The sequence below is a fragment of the Schistocerca nitens genome, chromosome 1, assembly GCF_023898315.1.
Source record: "Schistocerca nitens isolate TAMUIC-IGC-003100 chromosome 1, iqSchNite1.1, whole genome shotgun sequence".
NCBI classification, from domain to species: Eukaryota; Metazoa; Arthropoda; class Insecta; order Orthoptera; family Acrididae; genus Schistocerca; species Schistocerca nitens.
This window is the reverse complement of record NC_064614.1, coordinates 1,247,915,913-1,247,931,922: the sequence shown is the minus strand read 5'-3', so window position 1 is coordinate 1,247,931,922 and position 16,010 is coordinate 1,247,915,913. Positions and strand designations below refer to the sequence as shown.

Sequence of the window (16,010 nt, the reverse complement as noted above, 5' to 3'; positions counted from 1 at the left end):
TAAGACAACCTTCTGGTTAATTAGTCTTAAGTCAACCACTGGATGGAACTCCCCACTATTGGCTTTAGTAACTGAAAATATGGGCAATGTATTCAGCAATGTAGGGGATCTGATCACTCCACCATGTAACATGCAACAAGTCGAAGAATGTAAGTTATTCATTTTCGGAGGGGAAACTGTATGTGGAACTTTCCAATCTGGTACCTTGTTAGTAAGTTTTTTGTTTGTCAGTTAAGACTTGTGGAAAACGACTGAGAAGCTGCAATAATTGATTGGCGTTGTCTGGACTCAAATGACTAAATTAAAATTCTCCAGAGGGGCATAATGGATACAGGGTAAACCTCTCAACAATCTTAAACTTCAAGTAACCAACTCCATCCCAATAATTCATTATTACTTCAGTATTCTGGATAAAATTGCACCCAAAAATTAATTTCACACACAAGTTCTTGACCAACAGTAAAGTGACTGTTCTGAATTTTCAATCCAGTTGGCATGACAACACAATAATGTGTCATATTCAGGAGACAAGGAGCATTTTTTCATTTGTAGCCTTTTTTAGTGTCAACTTAGTGGCCTGTTTGAGAGATGTTCTGTAAGGTTCCATACATTCATCTCATTAAATACTGGTACTTGGTAACAATGTTTCCAAGCAATCTTTAAAAAAAATCTTTCGAAGCACATTGTGTGCAGTTATTCACAGCGAACATCACCAAAAATAGAAGGCATGTAAATAATGTAATGAACCATATAACACGATCAGGTAGGATTTTCTATGTGAAAAGTGTGCCATTTACGGCACTAAAATTGTTTAAATTGTTTCTTATGTTTATTTCCGATTCTTCCACTTTCAGGACCATTAATCAATTCATTCTTGTTATATTTTGTTGAAATCTCAAATGTTATCTCAATTTTATTTCTTTTATAGTGGGTTAAGTCTGTATTCAGTGTTAATGACCTCACTGAAGGCCATGATGTTGGAACAATATATTAGGCAGGGCAGCAGAATGTCAAACCATATGGTTGTCCATTATACATTCGTCCATCATACATCCATACAAGCACTGAGAAACCAACAGTGTATTTATTCATCTCAATGTATATACCAGTTTAGAGCAACCACTAGCTGCAGTCAGCACTTGGCAGTACAACCTGACTTAGGTAGTAGTGCTGACAGCAGCAAAACCAGGCTGCCACAGTCACCCCACTCAGCAGTACATTGTGGCGTCACCTTGTCTTACAACTGTGTCCACAGTGGTACCAAGTCAGATGATGGTGCAGCACAGCCAGCTTAGCACTTGCACCAATCAGCAGTGAATAAAAGAGGGGTGTTGTGACATGGAACCTGGAACCCTGACATAGGATGCAGAGACAGCAGCCTGTAGCAGCAAATCTGCAGTACCAGAGTGGATGCACACAGATACATGGTACCTTAGAAATAAGTCAGTTGAAAGTGGGAACCTCTGACTGCTGGGCAGTCACCATGAAGTTGGTTGACGTCAGCCAACAACTCGTCTCTGGCTAGAAGACACCAATTCAGATCACAGCAGCACTAAGCACAACACACAGACTCACAACTAGCAAAGACAGCAACTTGTTGCAATGGCCCATACAACCCACATGAGGTTCACAGCTGTTGTTGAATACCTCTTAGGAATGGATGCAGCTGAAGATAGATACTGCATTACTGGAGCAGACAGTACTTAAGTTTGCTTGGCCAAAGCCTGTTGTGATAGACCATCAGTTCCAATCACATAAACCCCAGGAGGGGCACAATTCCAGGATCAGACCTGGTGTAATCTGGGTCACCAATTGTACATTACAGCTTATTTCGTTGCATCAGCAGTGTTCTGGCCCTGGCAGCAGTGAGGGGTTGGCTCTTGGTAACAAATCTCAATTTATTGCCAAGGCATAGGCTTTCATCATGGTAGTTCAGTCCATTTACAGCTTCTTGAAGCAGAACACAGAGCAGCCTTTTGTTTTCTGAATTGTAGGTTACAAACACAGATTTAAAAGGCTATGGTGCTACACTATTTCAGATTTTTATTTCTAGTTGAACATAACATTTTTGCCATATAAGACTAAAAATATTATGAATTAAAAAACATGCAGTACTGGTGTAATGTTTTACAATATTGTAGAATACTACACCAATATTGGGTCGGTTTTGATTTATAATGTATAATATATTCTGCCAAGAACCAATGGAATTGTCAGCCAATTTTAATAAAAATAACATTAAAGGACATTTTCAGTCTCTATTGACTGCCCCTTCGGATATACTAGATTTCATTATATGAGCAAAAAATTTCAGATTTTGAAGAGAAAAACACCATAAAATTGTGGAAAAAATATAAAATGTTGTGAAATATAGTTTTCAGTTGTTAACACCCTTCAGGTTTCAAAATAACATGCCTTCAAAAAGTACTGAAAAGTTAATCATAATTTGTTTGAGACATAATAAGATTTGTGTACCTCCTTCAAATTTAATTATTTGGACATGGCATGGTTTCATTCTAATTGAATCAGTTATGTAAAAAACGAATGGTTTATAATCTTAACCTCACCCTTTTTGGACACTTTCTGCTGGCACACATGACTTTATCCACCTACTTCAAAATAGCAGACATAAAGGCATTACCACATGTGAGTTAGCCTAAATCTACTTTATTCCTCATTTCTGCTGCACATGAACTTGTTAACACTGCAGTAGATGTGTGCTGTATCGTTGCAGGGTTAGAAGAGACGGTGACTCCTGTCCTCCATTTGTGTTTCTTACTTGCTCATTGAAATGATTATCAAATGTTCTTTAGTTGCTTTTTCTATGTTTGAATATGTATAGGGATGAAAATAAAACACAAATTAAAAAAAAAATATTTCAGTGACAGTTAACACATACAGTATGCAAATGAGGCAAACACACCCAACGTTTACATTTATGACACCATTTTCTAGTTGACTTGTCTTTCTGCCTGCCACATTCATAGCAACTTCCTTTGGAGCCTTCTGCAGCCGCGGTGGCTGAGCGGTTCTAGGCGCTACAGTCAGGAACCGCGCGACCGCTACAGTCGCAGGTTCGAATCCTGCCTCGGGCATGGATGTGTGAGATGTCCTTAAGTTAGCTGGGTTTAAGTAGTTCTAAGTTCTAGGGAACTGATGACCTCAGAAGTTAAGTCCCATACTGCTCAGAGCCATTTGAACGATTTTTTGGTACCTTCTCAGGGATGGTGTTGTGGTGTAGCTGTTGAATTTATGCCCAGTAGAAAATGTACACACCGGTATAATTCAATGGAAATTTGAGGGACAACAGATGTGTACTGAATTTGAGGTTTCATCATTTCCCATGCCATCTTCTGCAAAACTCCATTCTTTTCAGTGAAATATTTGTTCTAGAATTTGCGTGGTATATGCACAGTGTGTTCATGGCAGAAACATTAAGTAAATTATAGAAAAGAACCATAGGCCACCTATGAATGTTTCATGACACATCATTTTTTTAAATTAGTTGATCAAGTAAATCAACTGGAATCATCATATCGTAAAAAGTTACATTTTCTGGTTTCAGTGAATCTCTTTTACCTTTATCAGTGGTATCATCATGTTGTAATGTGGATATCAAGAGAACAGCTTGCCTAACTTTAGGGCAGTATGAAACTAGTGTACAATTCTCTTGAAAACCGAAAAAAGAAGAATATTGAGGTCTTTGCTTATTAGGTAAAAACTCATTGGGAATTTCCTTCTTGTTTTTCCAGAGTGTTCCAATGTGTGTCAGTCCCTTGTCTTCTAGTAGCTTCTTAGTCAGTGGTATACTGCTGAACCAGTTGTGACCAGTGATGTTATGGTGAATCCCATGAGTGGTTCCACTACCCTCTTTACTACATCTGTAGGAAAATTACTGTGTCTGTGTGCCAGCATAAGTTTCTAAGCTGGAAGTATAGGCAGTTTTAGCATCTACCAAAGCAAATGTCTTAGTGCTCTATTTGGCAGGCTTTTTAGGAAGATACCATATGAATTGGCATTTTCCTCGAAAAGAGAGTAACTGCTTGTTGACACTCAAATGTTCACTTTGAGCAAAGGTTTCTCAAAAATTCTGAACAACCATCTCAAATATGTCTCTAAGTGGACTAATTTATCAATTTCTTTTCGAAGGCTTCTGTCCCTTATACCATCAAAACATAAACATCTCAGAAGAAATTTAAATCTTTTTTCATTCATATTTAAGTAACAGGATTCTAAGCCGTTTCCTCTAGAGTTATCCCACAGCATGCTAGTATTTCTTCTAGCACCAGTTAGGGTTACTATTACATAGAGTATACCAAAAAATGCTCTTATTTCAGTCTCAGCAGTGAGTCTAGCATCTCTATGTCCCTGAGATTTACTTTTAAAATTTCTTACATTAGTATTTGTGCAGTTAACTATAATTTTGTGAACACTGCTGCTAAAAAAACATCTAATAACTTACCTTCAGAAAGTATTTCTGATGCTTGCAGCTTGGGGTCCAGGAAGATGATATATTATATTCTCTGACCTTGTTCTTACATTTTTTTAGGAAAAGACAACAGGAAAAAAATTCACCATTATTATTATTGTATTCATCTGCAGATTGATCAGTTTCAGTATCATGAATGCCTTTTATTAGTTGATCATCTTCATTTCATTTAGATTTCAGTCCAATACATCATTTTCATCCCTCTCTGCAGCTTGTTCGAGCCACGTCATCCACACTTCTGGGTTGTAAGACACATCCACTCTTGTTTTCTTTGTATGTGACATCACTAAAATAAGAACATGTTAATGAGTATCAGTTTCTGTAAATTATAGTACATGTTGAAGAGTGCATAATTATCACTTTAGTTAACATAAGTATTTTATTCAGATTAATAAAATTTTTAAATATTGTACTTACAACAAATTTAGTATGAAAAACATTAAAAAAAGGAAATCGCCTACCTCAAGAAATTGTTACATAGATAGGCACATGGTGCACAGTTGCACACGAACTCACTGCAATGTCCTGGTGCTCCCTGCCCAAATAATGTTAGCTGTATACGGATCATCAACAAAGCACCCACTTGAAAGGTACAGAGTGTGGGAACACTGCAACTTTAAATTTAACAGAAATAATAACAATATAAAACTGCTATGTGACAGCCATACCCCACACCCCGACTTCAGGGTTAACTGTATTAGGTAATTTCAGTTGGGTATCATAGATCAAATGAGATGAAGACAAGGACTAGGAGAAGGATGAGAGGCAGAATAATGGATAAACTGAGATGGTAACTGAGTCCATGAATTTAGCAGTGAAAAATCTTGTCTGTTACCTAATCGTTATATCCATTTTAAGAAAATTGTGTAACACTACATATACATCTATTTCTTTGTGATGATGTCTCTTCTAAGCTATAGTATATTAGGCTATTTATTATAATGTTCCCCAACTGTAACATAAAAAGGTTTAGTGTGCGACTCATGTGATAAGATGCTTTAATCAAAGGAGAGTTACTTCCTCTTTTTCTTTTATGCAGAAAGGCACCCTCTCAAGCCCAGGCAACTGATTTAGCTGAGTAGTCAGAAGGGCCGACTGCCATGTGGAGGGCATGGGTTCAGTTCCTCTGCCAGGGACATTCCCTTGGTGGGAGGACTAATGGGTTGCACTCAGCCTGTTGGGGCCACATAATTAGAAATAACTCAAACTTGTAACATGAGGATGTCCAACACATGGCATATGTTAGTAGCTAATGCTCACCAACATTTTTGTATGTCATTGATAACTGTGTTAAAACGGATATCTTGAGCTTGAAGAATTATAGGCTAAAGTGAGGTATATTTACATAATGGACTGCAGTACTACATATAAGGAGAAGCAGTAAAGCATTTTGCATTTAACTACCTTAAAAATTGTAAATAGGGAATGAATAACTAGGAAACATACGCTTACTATTGCAGCTGATGTTCTTAACTTAAATTCTCCGAATGAAAATATTAATTCATGAACTGCATGGCTGAAAATTCTCCATTCTCTTTGCTAATGAGGGAACAAAGATTTTTTAACCAATGTGTGGCTATTGATGTTAACTAATGACGAATTTTCCTCTAATGTTTCCCCAGCCTAGTTGATAAATTATGTGTCATTCTGTGTCCAATTGCCTTGATGGTTTAGACTCTTCAGCATGTTATTTTAACTGCTAAACTTACATGTAATGGTATAGCTGGACAAAGACAGCAAAAATTGTTTTGGCCCAGTCTCAGATTTGATGACTGAAATTATCAAATGGATACAGACTCTTTAGCCATGACTACCATTGTTGTATTTTATGATTCAGCCCTTCTGAATAAATTGCTTTGTAAAGTTGAAATATCATCTGCCATTTTTAACAAATAATCTCTCATTAGATATGAATGAATTATAGTTGACAGTTAACTACACTCCTGGAAATGGAAAAAAGAACACATTGACACCGGTGTGTCAGACCCACCATACTTGCTCCGGACACTGCAAGAGGGCTGTACAAGCAATGATCACACGCACGGCACAGCGGACACACCAGGAACCACGGTGTTGGCCGTCGAATGGCGCTAGCTGCGCAGCATTTGTGCACCGCCGCCGTCAGTGTCAGCCAGTTTGCCATGGCATACGGAGCTCCATCGCAGTCTTTAACACTGGTAGCATGCCGCGACAGCGTGGACGTGAACCGTATGTGCAGTTGACGGACTTTGAGCGAGGGCGTATAGTGGGCATGCGGGAGGCCGGGTGGACGTACCGCCGAATTGCTCAACACGTGGGGCGTGAGGTCTCCACAGTACATCGATGTTGTCGCCAGTGGTCGGCGGAAGGTGCACGTGCCCGTCAACCTGGGACCGGACCACAGCGACGCATGGATGCACGCCAAGACCGTAGGATCCTACGCAGTGCCGTAGGGGATCGCACCGCCACTTCCCAGCAAATTAGGGACACTGTTGCTCCTGGGGTATCGGCGAGGACCATTCACAACCGTTTCCATGAAGCTGGGCTACGGTCCCGCACACCATTAGGCCGTCTTCCGCTCACGCCCCAACATCGTGCAGCCCACCTCCAGTGGTGTCGCGACAGGCGTGAATGGAGGGACGAATGGATACGTGTCGTCTTCAGCGATGAGAGTCGCTTCTGCCTTGGTGCCAATGATGGTCGTATGCGTGTTTGGCGCCGTGCAGGTGAGCGCCACAATCAGGACTGCATACGACCGAGGCACACAGGGCCAACACCCGGCATCATGGTGTGGGGAGCGATCTCCTACACTGGCCGTACACCACTGGTGATCGTCGAGGGGACACTGAATAGTGCACGGTACATCCAAACCGTCATCGAACCCATCGTTCTACCATTCCTAGACCGGCAAGGGAACTTGCTGTTCCAACAGGACAATGCATGTCCGCATGTATCCCGTGCCACCCAACGTGCTCTAGAAGGTGTAAGTCAACTACCCTGGCCAGCAAGATCTCCGGATCTGTCCCCCATTGAGCATGTTTGGGACTGGATGAAGCGTCGTCTCACGCGGTGTGCACGTCCAGCACGAACGCTGGTCCAACTGAGGCGCCAGGTGGAAATGGCATGGCAAGCCGTTCCACAGGACTACATCCAGCATCTCTACGATCGTCTCCATGGGAGAATAGCAGCCTGCATTGCTGCGAAAGGTGGATATACACTGTACTAGTGCCGACATTGTGCATGCTCTGTTGCCTGTGTCTATGTGCCTGTGGTTCTGTCAGTGTGATCATGTGATGTATCTGACCCCAGGAATGTGTCAATAAAGTTTCCCCTTCCTGGGACAATGAATTCACGGTGTTCTTCTTTCAATTTCCAGGAGTGTATTTTGAGCAGTAATGCCTTTAATGCCTTCTAACTTTCTTCTGATTTTTTCTATGTTAAAATAGATTATGAAAACAGTTAACAGTAAACATAGTGATGGAGACGATAAACTGGGCTATGAATTTTAGTGAATACTTGATTACGTGATCAGAAAAGTGAATTTATAATATATTAGTCAAGTAAATGAATTAATATGTGTAGTTTTAAATAAATGGCCATCAGGTAACATATTTTAGCGACTAGTATAATATGATTCACACCAATATATAGGTAAAAATTAAGGAAGTATAAACACACTGCGAGGAGATTGAAACATTTTGCAACGTCCAAGTGTATGCCTTTTCAGGTTTTTTTTGATTTGTTTGATATTTTGCACAATGTCAAAAGTGTTCACTGTAAGTCACAACCGAGTTCCTCATTGGTTGTAGAAGCAAAACATACATTATTTGGTAACATTACTTACCTAGCAGGCAGTGTCTACAGCTATTTATTTTAAGCTGGTATCACAGCTGCTCATTCAGTACGTTGTTATGGAATTCAGCAGACATGGTATCACTGTCAATAGCACTGTTCTGAAATCGGAGAAAGAAAGCAGCAATACAGGATTCAACAGCTGTTCAGGGCTGAACGTGTAAGAGGTGAGGCCATTACTGCCTCTGCTAGAAGTTACATATTCTCACTACACACAATTGGTGTTCTCTGATAAAGAAACTACAAGCCACATTTTCATATTCAGCATTTTGGTGTACAGAAAGTAAAATGAAATTTTTTATGAACATTGGCTTGAATGTCACACTACTCAGAACTATGAATTGTTGGAGGGAAAACAGTGGTATTGTTTATTCCAAAAGTTGTTTTCTATATTGTGTATTGATATGTATGCATTTGAACATTTGTAACCATATACATCTCTCTGTTGCTCAGGAATTAAAAACTATTATTATTATTATTGTTTTTATTATTATTTATTATCTGTTGGCTCACTTTTTGTACTTAATGCATAAACAATAATAATTATTTAAACAACAAAGTTTTAATGATAAATATGTAGAGTTTAATGTCCCATCAACTGCTAGATGCATTAAACTCTGGGCAGGGGAGGATAGGGAAGGCAATTCATCTTGCCAATTACAAAAAAATTTAAAAAAATTAAAAAAACTTCTTGGCATTTGCCTGGACAAAGTTTGAACTCTTATCCTCCAAAATGTGGGTCTAGTGTGTCAACCACTGTACTACCTCCTCAGAAACAAGTTATCATTAAGTTAACTATGGTATCTTCTCGATGGACCCAACAAAATGTTGTACAGGTGTTTAGAATGGCTGTCTACTTCACCTGCCGACACAGTAAAAAATGCAGTTAGAGGCTCTTTACAAGCTCTTTAGAGTCTGCTTGGGGATAACACCAGTGTCTAATACTACCACAGAGGTCATTTGTATAGCCTTGTGTTTCTTCATCTGCCAGATCATTGTATCTGTCTGTCTTCACATTGTAGGTGGTTTGCAGGTTATGGAAGTTGCATACAATGATAGCTGTGAGGGATATGACATAGCCTTATTGCTCAGTGGTATCTCAGATCAATTAAAATGGGCTGTTTTATTGGCTATTATACCACAGTTCCAGTAAAATTTGAACTTTTCATTCACTGTGGCAGTGAGAGTGTCTTATCTAAAGCATGAAGGAATGTCATTCATAAACTGATACTTCTTTCACCTTCTGGTGAATTATTCTGAGGACATTTCCCTATCTCTATTTTTTCCATGTGTTCCAGAATGTTACACCTAAATGTAAAGTGTGATATGGCCAAATTTTGATCTGCACTCTTCCAACATCTATCCACCATTCTTTGCTCTTTCAGAGTATTCTTCTGATAGTCTCCCATTGCAATGAGCTGATCTTGCATCACTCACCAAAATACTCTATTCCAGGATGTCAACCAGTTGTTCAATACTTGCAAATCAGCATCAAACTGGCTTTGTTATTAACATGTTTCTCATGCAGTATGCCAGCATTTTATATCAGTGTTAATTATTTCTGCCTTAAAACTTATGACCATTCCAGGCATTTCTGTCAGACTGAAAAGTGAATTTTTAGAGCTACTATTGCTGCTTTATTTTTATTAGTGTTACATAAAGCTTGCTCATTCCCAATTTCTGCCTGCCATTAGATCAGCACCATCATAGTGAATGGAATTGAGGCACACTATATTGCTGAAGTTATAAAGAGTGTAACCAAGATTTAAAATGTGACAGGGTAAAGCAGGGAGCAGTGAGGGTACAATGACAGTAGACAGAGGTTAGAAGCAGCTCACATACTTTGCAGAAAAGGTGAGAGGGGGAGAAAATTAAGAGCATTCCTCTCAAAATGAAATTCAAAAGTAACTGAAAACAACATACCAGAATTACTACGTAATAAAGGGTACCTAATACCATTAGTGTACTTACCTGAAAATACACAGTTTATAAGAAATTTGTAAATATTAAACTTACTTTTAGCCATTCATATACATGCAAATTTGTTCCTAATTCACATTTTAATGACTTATGACATGATCTGCTAACATGAGAAGAAATATCTCAAACTGGAGGTAGAACACTACTCTATAACCCAGAACAGTCAGGTATTTTTGATTTCAAGGACAATAATTTCAAATGTGTCTGGGCACAGTTGCTTCTGGCCAGTAACCATTATTTATTATTGATTTCTACAAATTGGTACTGCAATGAGATAGTTGTGTCTGTACCAGGCCAGGATGAGAGTTCAGTTTGCAAAGATGTTGATTTTTTCAGGGTAGTGATGGGGGCAGGAGGTGACAGCAACTGCACTTCTCTGATCTTAAATGGAATCATCCTTTGTGAATATTTTTTTAAAAAAAGTAGCAGCTTATAGCTAGAAACAAAGCTTTAGTTTAATCATTTAGATTGTACCTAGAGAAATAATATATCAGAAGAAAGTGATATGTACTGATACTATAATATCTGTTTTCTTTTAGTAAGAGTCCATGGTAGAGGAGTTCTATTCTTCTGTAGCCTCCATTACTTTGGTTACAGGGTAGAACTGGGAGCCAGAATTCATCTTTCACTGTGCAGCATAGTGTGCCTTGCTTTGACTCTTCTGGTAAGATTAAAACTATGTATCACAATCTGACTCAAACTGAGAATTCTTTCTTATGGGCAATGCTTTTATTGATGGAGGTATCCAACCACTAATCACAACTTGAAAAAATGGAGAGATAAGCTGATGGAACTGAAGCTGTGAGTGAAATCCAAGTCATGATTACATAGCTCAGCTGGAGACAGCAGGACAAGGTGGCAGGTTTAAGGACCACTCGACTGCATTCTTGGTTTGTTGTGATCACAATACCATGAGTGCATGTTAACCAGTGCTTCAACAGTTCTCCCTTGCATATGTTACAAGTCAGTGTGTATACTATCCAATTTATTCTGATCTAATGGTATAGTTATGACTGTAAGTTACAGAAACTGGGAGTTATAACATGAGTGGACATACATTGCAAATACATTAACCCATTTGCAGATGTAGCCCTACACCTAGCATCTTTAGACTCCATGGTAATTAGCTGTTTGATACTAAATTTTATATCTGATGCTGAAATATTTATAAAGCATTTTATTCTGTGGCACCTTGGATCATTAAAATGAACTTCAGCTTCATCAGAAAGAAAATAAATTAAACATTGCTTGTGTCACAAATTTTAAGATTTTTGACTGATTTGAATCAAATTGTCTCTCTCTCTCTCTCTCTCTCTCTCCTCTCTCTCTCTCTCTCTCTCTCTCCTCTCTCTCTCTCTCTCTCCCCCTCTCTCTCCCTCTCTCTCTCTCCATGTCAACACTTCACATATTTACACAGCACAAAAGAAGCAAGATTCTGTGTGCATAAAATGTAAAGATAAAGAAATATGCATCTAAATTCCTGAGACTGGATATTGATAACAAGCATAAATGGGTAATACATATGTAAGAACTAACTAGAAGACTGAACTAAGCAGCATAGCCGGCCAGTGTGGCCAAGCGCTTCTAGGCGCTTCAGTCTGACACCGCGTGACCACTACGGTCGCAGGTTCGAATCCTGCCTTGGGCATGGATGTGTGTGATGTCCTTTGGTTAGTTAGGTTTTTAGTAGTTCTAAGTTCTAGGGGACTGATGACCTCAGATGTTAAGTCCCATAGTGCTCAGAGCCATTTGAATCGGCAGCGTATGCTACTTGTATGATCAGATAAATATTTGTAAAAGAGCAAAGTGATAGACAATCTTGTGTTTATTTACATTCAGCTATGAAGTTCAACACTATATTCAAGGTTATTAAATCTCAACAAAGAAAGAGCTTTTACTACTCAAGAAGTTCATCACAATCAAAAGCTGTGCTCATCCCAGATACTTCTGCATGGATTGTGTCATATAAATTGGTAAGCCAATTAACTCACAATTTGGAAAATAATCACCACATTTAATTTGTGAAATAAACTTACAAACTTTCCTACTTTAGTCTTTGTATACAAACATTAAATTTCAGGAGAAACTTTTAAATAATCAGCAGCAGAGATTGAGTTATTCCCTATGGTGATGAATACCTTGCAAATGGAGACACAGTCAATATTACAGGACAGACTTATTTAATATCAAGACGAATGTACTGGGCCAGTACAACTGTTTCAAAGCATAGTGTATATTTTTAGTTCCTGAGCTACTTTTTGAAATTGCTAGTGTGGTATAAGTGTTGCTAGTTGTAATAAAATCAGAAATCTGACTTTCAACTGGGTGAGATGAATATATGGAGATTAAAAAGGTCAAATCATATTTCACATTCTAGACCATTTGTGTTAGCATGTTAATGGTAAATAACAAGTTTTATGCCCAAAACTGTGTTGAGCACAGACAGAAAACAGAGCATTTGTGTTAGTACCTTGTCATACCTCACTTTATAGTACTATGTGACATTAGATTTCTGCCTCAGGTAGCTATACACCCCATTATGTTAAGCTGTACTTTGCAGTATATCATTACTATTGCCATTTGAACACCTTCGCCCCTCTATAACAAAACTTATTTTTGCCTAAAACATTGCATGTGTTATGACCACCATTCTTTTAGCAACCTTGGCAACTATTGGTTCTTCATTTCCCAATGACTATAAACATTTCAACAGTACCACAGACAGGTTTCTTCAGGTACGCTATTGTCTGAGGCTGAAGAAGTCTAGGGTGATTAAAATACTTTGTTCAAGATATTTCAACTGGATAAGCCACTGCAATTCTTTGGACCATACCATGCAGTGTTTTGTCTTGTGGGCAGATGTGCAATAACCCTGAAAAAATGGCAGCACCATTCTAGCCCTCACCCCCCCATTAATTATTTCTCCCAGTGTCAGTTGTTGATCACTGTGATCTGTTTGTAGCCTGCAAAGACCCAGTGATATCTGGTTGCATCAGAATCTTTCAAATGGTTTGATGTAGTTTTACGTTTACTCCTACTTTGAATTAAAATTTCCATCTCAGTTTTTTACTAGACATGACATCCATTATATTCGGTTTTGTCTGTAGTAATTTTGTCAGTAGTAAACTTTGGTAACACTTTCATTTCATCTGATCACCACTGGTAAGTATTAAAAACGTGACAATAGTAAAAATAGTGTTGAATTATATTTAACATACATTTGCTATTTTTTTTGTTTCAGTCACAGTAATTCAAGAAACAATCAAATGTCAATAACTCAGCAACAGAAATTCTTCAAATGTAACAGCCACAGACAGCAGCTCTATAAAATTCAGAAATTCACTCACGAAGTCAGCATCTAGCAGCAGAGATGCTCCAAGGAATACATTACCATTTGTTAGCAGAATATATGGAGATGCCGATATATTACTGTTAGCCACAACACATATCTACCCCTCTGGAGAGGGAGGAAAAAAAAAAAAGGAAAGAAAAAAAAACACAATTAATCAATTCAGAATCCCGTCACTATAACGACATTAAGGAGAAGTGAAGAGGAGTATAACTGAAATTTCAAGTCATGATATGGAAAGAAGTTAACAGTGCCAATAATCATGTTACTATCAGCTCTTGCAAACACACTTTTGTGTCAGACATAAGAAAATTTTTCTCAGAACTAGGAAAGTGAAGAGATTAACTAGGAAAATAAAAAACATATCAGTATTACTTTAAAAAAAGAAAATAATTTATTTTCTACTAGCAATAGAAACAGGTCTTTTAAAAAATATATCACTGTAAACCATATAGTAGTACACATCATGCACACGTCATTATTTACACTTGGTAGCTGTTACAGAAACCACTAGTAGCATATGTTCCGTGGGAATGCTGCCAACGTCCTCCTCAGCAGAGCCACCAGACGCCGACACCGCCTGCCCACCCTCTTCCTGACGGCTAGCCTCCTTTGGGAAGACTGCCGCCCCCCTGCCCCTCCTCCCCCTCTGGCAGGAGCCTCCTGCTGGTCACTTTGCTGCTGTCCTCCCACAGCTGGGGGCTTTGCTTCGAGGAAGTCTTCATCAGGATCAGAGTTCTCGACAGTGTGCCTCTGGATGGAGATCTGCCTTGGAGGAGACAGCTGCTGCCCTGCTCCCCATTCCCCTCCGGTAGGAGACTCCTGCTGGTCAGTGTGCTGTTGGTCTCCCACAGCTGGAGGCATTCGTTCGAGGATGTCTTCGTCCGAGTCAGAGTCAGAGTCCTCGGTGATGTGCCTCTGGATGAAGTCCTCGAAGCCCTCCAATTCTCGAGTCCAGTCCTGGAGCAGCTGCTCAGCCTCTGGCAGGTCTACCACTCTCTGCAGCCAAATCCGGTGGCTGTTGGTGGTGGCCCTCCTCAGCAGCTGCTGCCGTCTCTCCTGCAACTCTGCACTGCGCTGGCGGAGCTGCTCTGGACTCTGTACTGCACTGGGCATTTTCACCTGGAAACAGCGAGGTAGCTGTGTTTTATAAAGAGTCGGGCAACTGCACGAACAGTTGCAGTTTTTGAAGAGGAACTTATGCGTAGGTGCTGTATCTCCAGTGAAACAAATACTACAGAAAGAAATTAACTTAACTGATTATACAACTTGAAAAGAGTCATGACCACGTTACAATACATGTAATATTTAATATTAGAAACTTGTAAGTACCAAGTAATTCAATGACAGAGACCTGTCAAACTGAAAAACTTCAGACTAGTGTAACACACACACACACACACACACACACACACACACACACACACACACACACACACACACACACACACACCAATCACAAACTTGAACAATATATTGTACAAAAACTTATGAGATAATATTTGTATGTACCACTGCCTGACAGAAAGGATTATTCTCAAAGATGAGTATACAGACTTTAAAACATTCTCCAAATGTTCAACATAGAAGTTCCTGAAACTAAAGTTAAGACAACAATCTTACAAAAGTTAAAATATCAATACATTAGAAAACTCTTCCGTGTCATTTATCTGTGTATTTTGGTACTCAAACTCTACAAATTAACTTTAAGAAACACAGATAACTGGAATATATGGAGCTATAAAAGGAAGGAAATTGAACACCTTGTCTAGTGGGAGCCTCTTTGATGAGAGACCAAAACGTACTAGGTCCCCTGTTCAATTCCAGTCACAGCTTATATTTTGAAAAATAATCGTCAGCAAAGCCTTATGATAAGTCAACCTGGTACTGGCAGCAGGATTTTCAAAAAGAGTAGAGAAGCAGACGAAGTTACAGGGCAACCGTTTGCATATTGAGTGAGAAGCTACCCTTAATAGCTGGAAGAATCGGCCAAATATTGGCTGCGAGAGGACTTAGACAGTGAAGACCACGTGTTAAAGACAAATGAAGTGTGCTGCATGACCAAAGTGCCATGGTCATTTCTCCATTGGCCAAAGATTTCTGATTTGTTCCTCATCTGATCTCTGAGAATAGACTGCCACGGCAAAGGCAATTGGAAGAAAAATATTGAATAGGCCTAACCGACAAAATCTTGTGCTTGGAAACGGACTGGAGATACGGGAAGACGGATTACCCAATGGTCAGACAGAAATTCTAACGGCAGATGTACTGTGAGGCGTGCACATGAGTAGATGTATGTTCAGATCATAATTTATTAATGATGAATGGGACTGCAGTTTGAAAGACTCGTCTGGAGGAATC

The 16,010-nt window shown here is 39.2% G+C and overlaps 1 protein-coding gene across 1 annotated transcript in view; it reads right to left on the bottom strand.

Moving 5' to 3' along the window:
• LOC126233875 (uncharacterized) overlaps positions 1–14,765 on the bottom strand; it is a 108,917-nt gene extending 94,152 nt beyond the window's left edge. The window contains exon 1 of the mRNA XM_049942891.1: positions 14,238–14,765. Within this exon, the coding sequence (XP_049798848.1) occupies positions 14,238–14,765 (528 nt within the window). The remainder of the gene's footprint in view (positions 1–14,237) is intronic.
• Positions 14,766–16,010: the final 1,245 nt, after the last annotated feature.